General features: G+C 56.5%; 1 protein-coding gene across 1 annotated transcript; it reads right to left on the bottom strand.

Moving 5' to 3' along the window:
- Positions 1-149: 149 nt before the first annotated feature.
- On the bottom strand, positions 150-13,540 carry P3H3 (prolyl 3-hydroxylase 3). The gene is made up of 15 exons (XM_027541174.1): positions 12,990-13,540; positions 11,999-12,151; positions 11,442-11,643; positions 11,218-11,349; positions 10,614-10,750; positions 8,782-8,871; positions 7,556-7,608; positions 7,335-7,402; positions 7,116-7,240; positions 2,925-3,026; positions 2,497-2,647; positions 2,195-2,312; positions 2,041-2,116; positions 815-955; positions 150-685 (listed from the first exon to the last, which is right to left on the bottom strand). Exons 1-15 carry the CDS (start codon positions 13,461-13,463, stop codon positions 530-532), a joined length of 2,178 nt encoding a protein of 725 aa, XP_027396975.1. The 5' UTR covers positions 13,464-13,540; the 3' UTR covers positions 150-529.
- Positions 13,541-13,840: the final 300 nt, after the last annotated feature.

The following is a 13,840-nucleotide window of genomic DNA, read 5'->3' as shown; positions in this document are numbered from 1 at the left end:
GGCAGGTGGTTGAGATTTCCCTGACAAATCACGGGCTGGAGGGGCCCATCTCCGGGAGGCCCAGGATACCTGTCTCCTGCCAGGCCAGCCACAGCGTCTCCCACCTCCAACCACCATGGAAACCACGATACACTTGACTGGCCCCAGCAGAGGGATGGTCAGGATCTTTATTGACAGGCTGAGGAAGGCAGGCGGGGGCGACCCTCTCTCTCATCTTCCTCATTTACAGCACCCGCTCGGGCCCTACCCCCTGCCAGTTCTTTCCACTTCGGCCTTGCCCATCTTCTGTCTGTCCTAGGCCTGGAGGTCCATCCTGGCTGGGCCCAGGCCAGTCCCCAGGCTAAGTCTGTAAAGGGTCCTCTGAGTTCAGGGTTGCACGGCCCTGGTGATCCCCAAGATGGCAGGGTACAGGGATGGAGGGCTCGCTGTACTGCGGTGGTCACACGGGGGCTTCCCAGAGGTCCCCGGCATTAAGGCAGACCCTCCACAAGTCAAGTGGCCATATCCCCAAGGATCTGGGCCAGCCCCCTCACAACTCCTCTCGAATGCGAGGCGGCTTCCCAGCCTTGTCCTGGAGCCGCGGAAGCCTGCGGCTGGGGGGTTCTGGGCCGGGGTCCCTGCTGGCGACATCTTCTCCTTCATCCTTCTCTGGCCCCTGCAGCAGCTCTTTGGCTTCCATCCACTCCTGGAGAGTGAGGAGGAGGGTCGAGGCTGATTTCCCCCCACCAGCATCCGCCCTCTCCCAGGACTCTCCCTGGGTCATCTCAGCCCCGCCCCTCGCCCGCCAGGGTGCCAAGCCCCACCGCCTGCTCACCTGCTCCCTGTGCTCAGGGGCCCAGGTGTGCCACAGTGCCAGGGCACAGCGCCGCCCGCGTGTCACGGCCCACACACCGTGGGGATTCTCCACGCCTGAGCTGAAGGCCACGAGGCGGCCACAGCGAGGACGAACCTGTGCCTGGGGTTGGGGGGGTGGATGGCAGATTCAGCTCCAGGGAGAGGTCTTCAGAGACCTTGACCCTGACTCCCTGGAGCAGGACGGGGTTGGGGCTCAGACAGTGGAAGCTTTCTTGCCCACTGCGTCCCCTCCGTAGTTCAGGGACTATCTTGGGGCAAGTGGCAACCAGGCCTCCACTTGGGAGCACTGAATGCCAGACTGGAGGCTGGAGGAGTTGGAGGCAAAAGGAGAAGGGACTCTGTCTGCCCCTGTGCCCTGCTTCTCCTGCCCACCCTCTGCCCAACCAGACTCTGGGTTCTGGGCATCAGGGTCTTGGGGACATTTTCCACCCCAGAGAGGGATTGGATGATGGGCAGCTGGTGGTGGTGAGCAGAGAAGAAGCTAAACGGATAAGGCAGAGCAATGCACAATGAAAAATCACTGCTCCGGTCCTTCTGCTGGTCCTAGACCTGAGCTTCTACCTGGAGTAGAGGCTTAGAGTCCTGTGCTTCAGCCGCCCTCCTTTATTTATTTATTTTTGAGTTTTTTTTATTATTTATTTAGTTATTTATTATTTATTTATTTGGCTGTACTGGGTTTTAGTTACAACACACGGGATTTTTCAGTTGCAGCATGCAGAATCTAGTTCCCCGACCAGGGATCGAAGCAGGGCCTCCTGCATTGGGGGCACAGAGTCTCAGCCACAGGACCAACCAGGGAAGTCCCTCACCTGCCCTCCTATAGGAAGTGAGGTGATCACTGAAGGCAGGGCCTGGAGGGGCCCCTTGGAGGTCTCCTGGGAGGGGCTAGGAGAGCCCCTGAACAGACAAGAGTGGGGAGATGCTGCAGAAGCCGGAAAGGAGAGGGTTGACTCAATGAACGCAAGTTTAAGCAAACTCCGGGAGATAGTGAAGGACAGGGAAGCCTGGCCTGCTGCAGTCCATGGCGTCACAAAGAGTCGGACACAACTTGGCGACTAAACAACAACAAAGGTGGCCCCTGCCGTTTCCCAGCATTTGCCTCTGGGCACCCTCTGTTTTGAATCCCCAGCCTATGGCTGGGCTCCCTGCTCCCCTCCCCGCCCTGCCCCGCTTCCCATCAGTTACCGTGACTGTGAGGGCGTTGGGCTCCGTGAAGAACAGGTCCCCGCCCTGGAAGTCATCGTTGAGGTAGAGGAGTCCACTGGGGAGAGAGGAAGACAGGAGGCAGGCAGTGAGACCCCAGCCAGGCACCCCGCCCAACCCCTGGAGGGCCGCCCACCTGTAGTCTCGGTAGGTGTAGGCTGGGGGCTCCCGCCAGCACTCCCCGGTGTCAGGATCCAGGACACAGTTGTCGGCGTGCACCGGGTGGCTCAGGTCCATGCGCTGCGCCTGCTCCCCTGGGAAGCCAAGGGCCTGGTGGGCGCCCACCCACACCCACCCTACAGATCCAGGGTCACAGCTGAGCCCCCGCTGGGCAGGGGAGTCAGTCCTCCTGCAGTGAAGATGGAAACCCACACAGCAGGGGTACTGAGGGTGTGCAGGGCCCTGAGGGGCCCTGAGGTGGGGGGCCCTGGCGGTTACCTTCTATGGCGCTCCGGCACACCAGGTGGGTGAAGGAGAGATGCAGGGGCCGGTCGGGGGAGAAGTAGGCCTGGGTTAGGCTCCGCACCCGCTCGCTCACCTCCAGGAGCAGCTGGGCACCCTGACTGCCCACCGCCCCAGCCCGGGCCAGCTGTGGCAGAGAATAAAGGGTGGGGAAGGGGAGATGTGGCAAGGCTGGTCCCAGCCCCTACCCCACCTCCACTGCACTCCACCCACGGTTTGGGGCTTGCAGCTGCCCATCAACCCAGCCCAGACCGCTCTTTCCATTGTCTCCGTGACAACAACCTGGGTCCCTCAGTGGGGAGCCCCCTCCATCAGTCCTGGGCCAAGAACTCCTCTGAGTCCCAGAAGAGCCCTCCACAGGCAGAGAGACCAGCCCTCTTCTCCAGTTCCGTGTCTCCTCTTACCTGTGCGGCCTTGAGCACCGTGAGCCCCTCAAAGCGTTCGTGGGGGGTGTGTGGGGAGCGGCGACCCCGATAGCCAGACCTGGCTCCAGCCTCAGCTGCATCCTAAGCAGAGAGGGAGTTGGCTGTGGGGTCACCCTGCCCAGACCTGGGCTACCGCCCACCTCACAGGGCTACACAGCCCTCCCTCCAACCAGCCAGTCCCTGGAAGAGGCTGGAAGCTCCTGCGGTTCTCTGAGCTGCTGCCCCTTCCAGAGAATGACTAATTCCATGTCTGAGTGGTCACTCCTGGTAAACATCTGGAACCCCACTGGCCAAGGGGACTGTGCATAGGACTCTGGAGGGCTTCCTACAGTGGGGAAGGGCCTCCGGGAGGTCAGGACAGCAGGGAAAGGGGCAGGAAGGGCTCAAACGCTCGTTCTGACGGGCTGAGAACAGAGGAGTCTTTCTGGAGCAAGACCCTGGCCAGAGGTTTGACAGTTGGGCCGGGTCTTCGCGGACCTGAAGTGGGGACATGGCACCAGCCAACACATCTCTCTCCCATCCCTTCTCACCTGACACACTCTTGGAGAATGTGGGAACCCTTGATGCTGACTCCAAATTCCCCAGCTGCCTCCACAACTCTCATCACCCTTTACTGACACCTCTTCAGTCTGCTTTTTCTTCCTTTTTTCTATTCAGTCTGCTTTTTGAAGCTCAAAGTACCACTGTCTAGTTACCCCATACATAAGCCTCATCTCTGAGAGGCCATTTAAGCCTCTCAGAGCTTTCATTTCAAGCTTTCATTCATTCATCCATCCATTCAGTAGGCATTGAGCCCCATGTGCCAGGCACTGTTCTGGGCACTGGGGACTCAACTGTGAACACGAAAAGTCCCTGCTACTATGGGCTTCATATTTTGAGATAAACAAACCAAGTCAATTCAGACAGTGATGTATCACATGGAAAATTAAAGCAGAGTTACAACCTTGCAAGCGCCCTGGCAGAGGTTAGGGGATAGCTGATACTGGGGAGTTCCCCTTGAGTTCATTCTTCATCACTCACATAGATTTCCTCTGAGGCGCTAGTGATAAAGAACTCGCCTGCCAATGCAGGAGACATAAGAGATGTAGGTTCAGTCCCTGGGTCAGGAAGATCCCCTGGAGGAGGAAATGGCAACCCACTCCAGTATTCTTGCCTGGACAACCCCATGGACAAAGGAGCCTGGTGGCTCCATGGGGTCCCAAAAGGTTGGACAAGACTGAGCACCCCCACATACACACATTGATTTAGTCCTTAAATTCTCTTTCTTTGAGTTTCTAAATATTTCTCATCTGTCCTCGTCTTCACTGCCTTGAAATGAGACCTATCCTAGGGCTGTCACCCCTAAGCTCCTCCTCACTTCCCTGTTCCATTGCATTCTCTGTGCTGCCACTGGAGGGCGCTCCCGGTCCTATAGGACGAAGTCTCCAGACCCTGCACTTTGGAGTTCTGCAGAAGACAACAATCCACACCTCCTTAAATCCTTCAGTAAACTGTCCACCATCTACAAAGAGAGCCCAAACTCCTTGGCAGGGTACAGAGGTCCTCACCCATCTCTCAACCCGCACCTCCTCCCCATTCCTGCCCCTGGATAATACACAGCCTGATGATAATAGCAACAGCTCATACTGAGTATTTGCACATTCTTCCAAGAGCTTTACCATGTACTGACTCATTTAATCCTCATAACAGCCCTACAACAAAACCACTGTGTTTAGCCCTGTTTTGTAGAGGAGGAAACGAGGCTCACAGATGTTGAAATACATGGCCCAAGACCACACAGGTAATTCCTGCTGGGTATGCCCATGCTCTGAACTCCTGTGCTCCACTCCAGTTCCCAAACCCCGCCCCCTCATTTTTCTTCCCGGCAGCCTGATTTTCCTCCCTTCTCTATCTGGTTGTTGTTGCTGTTGTTCAGTCGCTCAGTCCAGTCTGACTCTTTGCAGCCCCATGGACTGCAGCACGCCAGGCTTCCCTGTCCTTCACTATCTCCCAGAGTTTGCTCAAAGTCATGTTCATTGAGTCGGTGATGCCATCCAACCATCTTGTCCTCTGTTGTCCCCTTCTCCTCCTGCCTTCAATCTTTCCCAGCATCAGGGTCTTTTCCAGTGAGTCAGTTCTTCGGATCAGGTGGCCAAAGTATTGGAGCTTTAGCTTCAGCAACAGTCCTTCCAATGAATATCCAGGACTAACTTCTTTTAGGATTGACTGGTTGGATCAACTCTACACTTTCACTCTATTCTTTCACCTTGAAGTCCAAGGGACTCTCAGGAGTCTTCTCCAGCACCACAGTTCAAAAGCATCAATACTTCAGTGCTCAGCCTTCTTTATGGTCCAACTCTCACATCCATACATGACTACTGCAAAAACCATAGCTTTGACTAGACCGACCTTTGCTGGCAAAGTAATGTCTCTGCTTTTTTAATATGCCACCTAGGTTTGTCATAGCTTTTCCTCCAAGGAGCATCTTTTAATTTCATGGCTGCAGTCACCATCTGCAGTGATTTGGGAGCCCAAGAAAATAAAGTCTGTCACTGTTTCCATTGTTTCCCCATCTATTTGCCATGAGGTGATGGGACCAGATGCCATGATCTTCATTTTCTGAATGTTGAGTTTTAAGCCAGCTTTTTCACTCTACTCTTTCATCATCATAAGGGGATCTTTATTTTTTTAATATTTTATTTACTTATTTATTTTACTGAGCCGGGTCTTAGTTGCAACACTCAGGATCTTTCATTGCCGCACATGAACTCTTATTTGCAGCAGGGATAGAACCCGGTCCGCCTGCACTGGGAGCACGAAGTCTTAGCCATTGGACCACCAGGGAAGTCCCCATAAGAGGCTCTTTAGTTACTCTTTGCTTTTTGCCATAAGGGTTGTGTCACTGGCATATCTGAGGTTATTGATATTTCTCCTGACAATCTTGATTCTGGCTTGTGCTTCATCCATCCCGCCATTTCACATGATGTACTCTGCAAAGAAGTTAAATAAGCAGGGTGACAATATACACCCTTGATGTACTCCTTTCCCAATTGTTCCACGTCTGGTTCTAAATTTTGCTTCTGGACCTGCATACAGGTTTCTCAGGAGGCAGGTGAGGTGGTCTGGTGTTCTCATCTCTTTAAGAATTTTCCACAGTGTGCTGTTGTTTCTCCACAGTCAAAAGCTTTAGCATAACCAACGAAGCAGAAGTAGATGTTTTTCTGGAATTCTCTTGCTTTTTCTATGATCCAACGGATGTTGGCAACTCATGCTGTCTGGTTAACTCATGCTTAAGATGAAGCTCAAATGCCACCCCTTCCAGGAATTCTTCTGTGACTTTCATCTTGGTGCTTCTAATTGGATGAGTACATCTTTTATCAAACTCACCACCTGCTGTGATTATGTCTCCATGCCTGATGCCTTCTCTGTACACTGAGTTCCCAAATGTACAGTCTGTGTTTATCTGCCTCTCCCTGGAACCTGGGTACTTCCAGTACACACCAGGGACTCAGAGAGGAACAAACCCAGAGTGAGACTGAAGTTTCATATATTGGCAGACTCAACCTGGTGAATACAGATCATTTAGCCCCATCTAGGAGAGACGTGATGATGGAGAAGCAGCCTGTCTGTGTGCAGAGCCAATAACTAAGCTCTCAGCCAACAAAGGCATCTTCACCTGCACACCCACCCTTTTTGATGCATTTACGGTTTTTGTTTTGTTCTTCCTATCAGTTTCTAGCAAACTTCTGTAAAATGTCCAGCCCATGACAGCTATGCCATGTCAGCTTAGTCGCTCAGTCATGTCCAACTCTTTGCTACCCTTTGGACTGTAATCCATCAGGCTTCTCTGTCCATGGGATTCTCCACGCAAGAATACTGGAGTGGGGTGCCACTTCCTCCTCCAGGGGCTTTTTCCAGGGATTGACCCTGCACCTCCCGTGTCTTCTGCATTGCAGGTGGATTCTTTACCGGCTGAGCTGTCATTGGGGAAGCCCCATGTTCGTTAAGTTGAGAGGAAAAGGAACTTGTCCTCTGGAGGGAGAGAACCTCAGCAGTCCCCACTGGAGGGTCTGAGAGGGCAGGGGAGTGGGGAGGGTGGCGAGGAGGGGACAGGCCAAGAGCAAGGGGGCAGGCAGCTGTGCCTGAGGCTCCTCCAGTAGCACTGTGCCACCTCCTTACAGGTCCTCTCACCTTGGCCAGCTGCAGCAGCACCCCACACTCGGCCGGGGTGAGCAGCCCGTCCAGCACGGCTCGCTCCGACCCGTTCAGCTGCCTCGCGTCCTGGGTCAGGGTTACTCCCTCCATGAGGAGGACATCTGCGGGGGAGGGACAGGGCAGGGGGTTGATGGTCCCCCGAGGGCAGACCCAGCCCCTTCCAGGCTCCTGCCTCCTGCTGTCCCAGGAACTCACCCTTCCAGTGAGTCAGGGGCTTCGGTTGTGGAGGCTCATCGTCCCACGGCCTCTTCTCCTGATCCTCTCTCAGGGGTGAGAAACATGCTCAGTGAACACAGGCCAGTCCAGACCCATCTTCTCAGACCCCGCCTCCTAGGACTCCTCCCCTTACCTTCCACCCAGGCCACGCCCCTCCCACCCAGGCCACGCCCCTCCTCCTACCGCAAGGCACCTCCTACCTGAGCTTTTCTCTGAGGGCCTCAGGGATGAAGGCAGCTGGGGTCCAGGGGTCCTGGGATGGTCAGGAAAAGAACCATCACCTGCCAAGTCCACCTCTGAGTCCTTGATGGTAGACCATGGGCTACCATACTAAAGTCCTCCTGCTTCCAGAGGGGAAGGTGGAGATGGGGAAGCCCTGGACTCATTGTCAGGAGCCATGGGCACTGGGCCAAACACCGCAATAATAATAACAACAACTTACAAAGCACTGTTTGCCAGGTGCTTTTTTAAGAGCTTTATATGTGTGTTAGTCGCTCAGTCGTGTCCGACTCTGCGACCCCATGGACTGTAGCCTGCCAGATTCCTCTGTCCATGGGATTCTCCAGGCAAGAATACTGGAGTGGGTTGCCACTCCCTTCTTCAGGGGATCTTCCCCACCCAGAGATGGAACCCGAGTCTCTTGCGTTGCAGGCAAATGCTTTACCATCTGAGCCACCGGGGAAGAGCTTTCTATACAGATGTGGAGTTTATCATTTAAAGTTTACAATAGTCTTATCAAACAGGTTGTATTAATGTGCCCATTTTGCAGTTGAGGGCTCTGAGACACAAAGACATAAAGTAACATGCCCAAGGTCACACAGCCCATAAAGACAGGATTGGGATTTAAGCGACGGTGCCCAAACAGACTTGTCCGTTAGGGGACAGGGCGATGTCTGCAAACATCTCTGATGGCCATGACTCAGGGATGCTAGCGACACCTACCGGGCAGAGTAGGGACAGCCCCTTTTCTCCCAGTTAGGAAATACCGGCTTCAAAAATAGCAAGATAGCAAGAAGACTGGGGGAGCCTGCCTGACGCTGGAGCACTAGGGAGAATAATCTCTGCCTTTCAGTTTCCCCTCAAAACTACCACAGAAAGAAGAGTACGAAAACCAGCAGCAGACTTTCCTGTACTTCGTAGCAAGTGACACGGCTTCAACAGAGCTGTAAGTATGGTGCTCCCATTTTACAGGGAAGTTGAGGCCGAGCGAGCAAAGGTGCAGAGCTTGTCTGCGGCAGAGACACCAACACCTAGGCCTGTGTGATCCCAAAGCTGCCTGTGACCCTGGGGCACAGAGTCCTCTCCAAGCCTCATGGGGTTGTGGAGAAATGAGACGTGCTGTTGAGGAGGGACGTGGCACCTCCTGTAGGGCACTGCTGCTGTCCCCCTCCTGGGGGCGGCCAGGGGGAGAAGCGGGGTCACTCACGGGATCCTTGAAGCTGGCCCCCAGGTGCTCCACGGCATAGTACAGCTGTCTCTTCTCCCCCAGGGATCGAAGGACGAAGCGCTGGATGTCCTGGGGACAGCAGGAGTGGACAGCGGGAGGGGGAGAGTTAAGGCTGGAAGAGAGCAGGGCAGCCCACAGGCTCCCCAACCCTGGTCCTGCCGCTCTGTCCAACCCTCCTCCCTTGGCAGTTAGGGTCTCCGAGCTCAGACTGGGAGTTGTGTGTGTGTGTGTGTACACACACGTGCCCACTTGTGCACAGGTTGGGGCAAGCAGGGGTGAGTTTAAGGGAAGAAGGCTGGCTTGGACTCAGGAGTAGAGCCAGGGGACTTCCCTGGTGGTCCAGTAGTTAAGACTTTGCCTTCTGATACAGGGAGTGAGGATTCAGTTCCTAGTTGGGAAACTCAGATCTCACATGCCTTGCAGCCAAAATGCAAAAATCATAAAATAGAAACAAGACTGTAACAAATTCAATAAAGGCTTAAAAAAAAAAAAAACTGTCCACATTAAAAAAAAAATCTTAACAACAAAAAATCTGCCTGCCAATGAGAAGACACAGGTTCCATCCAAAGCCCATGCAGCAATCAGCACAGCCAAAATAAATAAATAAACAAACAACCCAGTTCAGTTCAGTTGCTCAGTCATGTCCAACTCTTTGTGATGCCATGGACTGCAGCCCGCCAGGCTTCCTTGTCCGTCACCAACCCCCAGACCCTGCTCAGACTTATGTCCACTGAGTCAGTGATGCCATCTAACCATCTTGTCCTCTGTCATCCCCTTCTCCTCCTGCCTTCAATCCTTCCCAGCATCAGGGTCTTTTCCAGTGAGTCAGTTCTTTGAATCAGGTGGCCAAGGTATTGGAGCTTCAGCTTCAGCATCAGTCCTTCCAATGACTATCCAGGACTAACTTCTTTTAGGATTGACTGGTTGGATCTCCTTGCAGTCCAAGGGACTCTCAGGAGTATTCTCCAGCATCACAGTTCGAAAGCATCAATTCTTCGGTGTTCAGCTTTGTTCATGGTCCAACTTCCAAAACCATACATGACTACTGGAAAAACCATAACTTTGACTATACGGGAGGGCTTCCCTGATAGCTCAGTTGGTAAAGAATCCACCTGCAATGCAGGAGACCTGGTTTCGATCCCTGGGTTAAGAAGATCCCCTGGATAAGGGAAAGGCTACCACTCCAGTATTCTGGCCTGGAGAATTCCATGGACTGTACAGTCAGTGGGGTCGCAAAGAGTGGGACACAATTAAGTGATTCACTTTCACTTCACTTTGACTATGTGAACCATTGTCAGTAATGTTTCTGCTAAAAAAAGAAACCACCTTCCAATGCAGAGGACATGGGTTCGATCCCTGGTCAGGGAACTAAGATCCCCCAAGCCGCAGGGCAACTAAGCCCACACACTGCAACAAGAGAAGGCGTGCACCAACTGGAGAAAACCAATGTGCCAAGGAGATGAGCCTGTGGGCCACATGAAGACCAAGTGCAGCTGAAATAAGTTAAGAAAAAAAGAAAGATAGCCTGAAGTGGGGAGCAGGGAGTGGAGACAAGGCCAGATGCTGGACTTGGGGTCGCCTTTGGCCAGAATGGGGGGGTGGGTCCAGGTGACTTTTCCACTGTATTTGTCTGATTTAGGACGACCTCACAGGGTGAGCTGGAGAAGGGAATGGCCACCTACTCCAGTGTTATTGCCCTGGAAATCCCATGGACAGAGGAGCCTGGTGGGCTACAGTCCATGGGGTCCCAAAGAGTCAGACATAACTGAGCAACTTAGCACACATCAACAGGGTAAGTGAGTAGGGGGTACCTCTCTGGGCCCGAGGCCAGGTCTTGGCTCCCCCAGCTGGGCCTGGTACCGGTCCAGAGCTGTCTTGGCAGCCTCATCCTCTGGGTAGAAGAGCAGGAAGCTCAGGACATTCTCCATAGCCTGGGACAGATTCCCCACTGGGGACAGAGCAACAGCTTGGGGGTGCGGCCCAGAGACCAAGCACCCCAGTCATCCCTGGGCAGGGCCAAGAGCCAGGGGACAGAGGCAGACCAGAAAAAGGTGGTCTCCCAGTGACCCATCCCACCCGGCAGACAGGCTCATCCATTGCTTCTTTCCAAAGCTTCCTGGAACATACCTGGGCTGTATGGGCAGAGTTCAGAGGGGAGGAAGAGAGGAGAGAAGAAAGGAAAGTGAGAAGCAGCGAGGACAGAAGGAGCCCTGTGACCCAGCTCCCAAGCTTCCCACAATGGAGAGCCAGAGTCCTCCGAGGTTATGGTCCCCAGGGAGTCCCGACCTACTCAGATGCAGAGATAGATGGAAGGATGGAGAGGTGGACCTCCGGGTACCATCAGAGACAGGCCTTCATTCTCCGGGTCCCAGCCCCAGTCCACCCACCTGGGGCTCACCCTTCCCCCCCACTGACCCTGAGCGTGGGCCTCGTGCAGCCGCCTCAGCTGGGTGGGAAGGAAGTCCGGAACAGGGAGGCTGCGACCAGGACGCGTGGCCACATCCCCCACACAGCGCTGCCGGCATTGCAGGACACGGGTCCAGTGCCCTGTGGGGGACACAAGGGGGATTCAGCTAGTGATATACCTCCCCCCGCCCCACCACACTGTGATCCCTGCCCCCCACACTCCAGCCCCTTACCTGCGATGGCCTCATACAGGCCCCCCTGGCTCCCGGTCCCCTCCTCCTCCTCTGCCTCCCTCTCCTGTTCCTCCGGCCCCTCACAGCCAGCCCGGCAGCTCTCCACCTGGGCCAGGCTCTCCTGCAGGGCCTCCTCCAGCCAGGGCAGTGCCAGGCCTGCCTCCTGGCGCCCAAGATATTCCAGGCCGGTGTCAAAGGCTGCCTGTTGGGGAGGGGAGAGGTCAGTCACCCAAGATCCTGGGGGCGGGGGTGGAGGGTGCCAAGATAGATTGGGAGACAGAAAGAAGGGGAGGGGCATTGGCCTCACTGGGGGCCTGGACTCCAGGTCTCAGGTCACCTTGGGGAATACAGGGAAGGCCTGAGAATCCGAATGTTAGCACATGAGACTGCGAATCTCAGGAAGAAAACTAGGTCCCAGAGAGGGACCCTCCCATCAGGGTCACAGAGGACATACCCGGATTTCTTGATGCCCAGTACAGTGTACAGCCGGGCGAGGCCTATGTATCCCATCAGTCAAAGGCTGGGGGTGTGGGCTGGGGTCAAGCTGAGGGTCTCACCCAATATGGGGGCGTCTCCAGGTCCCGGAAGCTCTGGGGCCTAACCCCTGACATCCGTCTGTACTTAGCCATGTCCTCCCGCATCTGCAGGTGTGCTGGGTTTGCCACAAAGAAGGTATGCGCAGCGGCTGCTGCCAAGTCCAGCTTCTTCAGCTGAGGCACGGGAGGGATGGGGGAGTCAGCCCCCAGGGTAGGGGTGTCAGAGTCTGCCCCTCCCCAACATCCCCACCCTAGCCTTCTGGAAGACTGGTAGGTGAAAGCTGCCCACCACCCAACCTCCAGACCCCCAGTAAGTGGGGACTCTCAGGAGTCTGGTAGCCACCGAAAGGGGGTCTCAAAGACTGGAGTGGGTGGGGTGTGGGCAGAGGGACCTCACTGGAGAGACAAGGCAGAAGTGATGGCCACGCAAGGTGGGTATGTAGGGGTGACCCTAGCCGCCAGCAAAAGCCGCAGGTCTCTAGGACCCTGAGCTGAGGTGTGTGTGACCGGCGCCCCCCTTCCCCGGCCACGTAGGCGTTAGTAGGCAACAGCTACCACACCGGTAGCTGGGCAGGGTCCCACGACCGGACACCAGAGCCCTCAACCTTGCCCACCTGCTCTTTCTTTCCCAAAGCTCCCTCCTGCCCCAAGCGAAGGCTCGTGCTCACCCGCTACCCGCCCCCCAGTTCCCTCTCTCCAGCTGCGTCTCTCGCCCCTGTCTCCGCCCCCCTTCATTCCTGGGAAGAGGCGCTGTCACTCCACGTAGGTCTCAGTAAGACTTCCTAGAACTCCAGGCCCCTGCCCTCCATCTTCGGTCGGCTTCCACCCCCTTCCAACTTTGCTCCCACCCTCCCGAGGCCGTGCCCCACTCTGTAGGTACTGGTCCCGGTTTGCCAGGACCGACTCCAAAGGCGAGGTCTTGACCACACAGCCGCACCCGAGTCCCGGCGTTTGCTCGCCGCCCCTTCCTGGAAGCTGGAGGAGGACCCCGGGCCCGGGCCGGGCCACGCACCTGGTAGTAAGCCCTCTGCAGGTAGTTGTAGGGCTCCCGCCGGCGGAAGGCGTCCCGGACCGCGCTCCCCACCCGGAGCCGCGCCGCGCCCCCGGGGCCCAGCCTCCGCGCCCCGCACTGGGTCAGGCACTCGGCGCGCCGCAGCGCCGCGCGGAGGAGCAGCGGCTCCCAGGCCCCCGGCCCGGAGTCGGGCCCCGGGGCGGCGGGGAGCGAGACCCCCGGCTCGGCCGCGCAGTGCGCCCCGCAATCCCGCCGCACGCGGCCCAGCGCCGCCCGGCTCCGCAGCGCTTCCCGCAGCAGCGCCACCGCCGGCGCCCAGGCCCCCGCCGCGTAGGCGCGCAGCCCGTCTGCGTAGAGCAAGTCGGGGGCCTGGGGAGGCGCCCCTGGGGACGGCGGGGCCAGGCCGGGGGGCTCGGGGGACCCCGGGGGAGGCAGGAGCAACAGGAGCAGCAGCCACCGGAGGGGCCGGAGCATCGTGCCAGAGCCGCCGGCCGGCTGCAGGAGGGAACTGCGGGAGCCGAGAGCGAGAGGGAGGAAAAGGGGAAAGGAAGAGGGAGGGGAAAGGAAGGAGGGATGGGGAGGAGGGAGGGGAGGAGGGAGGAGCGCCGCCGGGAGCTGATGCGCCCGAGCCCCAGCCCGGAGAGGCCGGGGTGAGAGAGAGACTGGAGTCAGAGGACGCCCGCGGCTGCGGCAGAACGTGGAGAACGTGGGCTTTAGGTCAAGCTGGGTGGCGTCCAGCGAGAAACAGACGGTGGAGAGAACAGGGCAGAAGCCGGACCTGGAGCAGGCCTGAGGAGCCTCTTAGGACCCCTGACTCCAAACTCGGGGGCCCATCCTACAGGAATCGCTAT

Source organism: Bos indicus x Bos taurus, chromosome 5 (genome assembly GCF_003369695.1).
Source record: "Bos indicus x Bos taurus breed Angus x Brahman F1 hybrid chromosome 5, Bos_hybrid_MaternalHap_v2.0, whole genome shotgun sequence".
Taxonomy (NCBI): Eukaryota; Metazoa; Chordata; class Mammalia; order Artiodactyla; family Bovidae; genus Bos; species Bos indicus x Bos taurus.
Note: the sequence above shows the minus strand (reverse complement) of the source record. Positions and strands in the feature narration are given on the sequence as shown.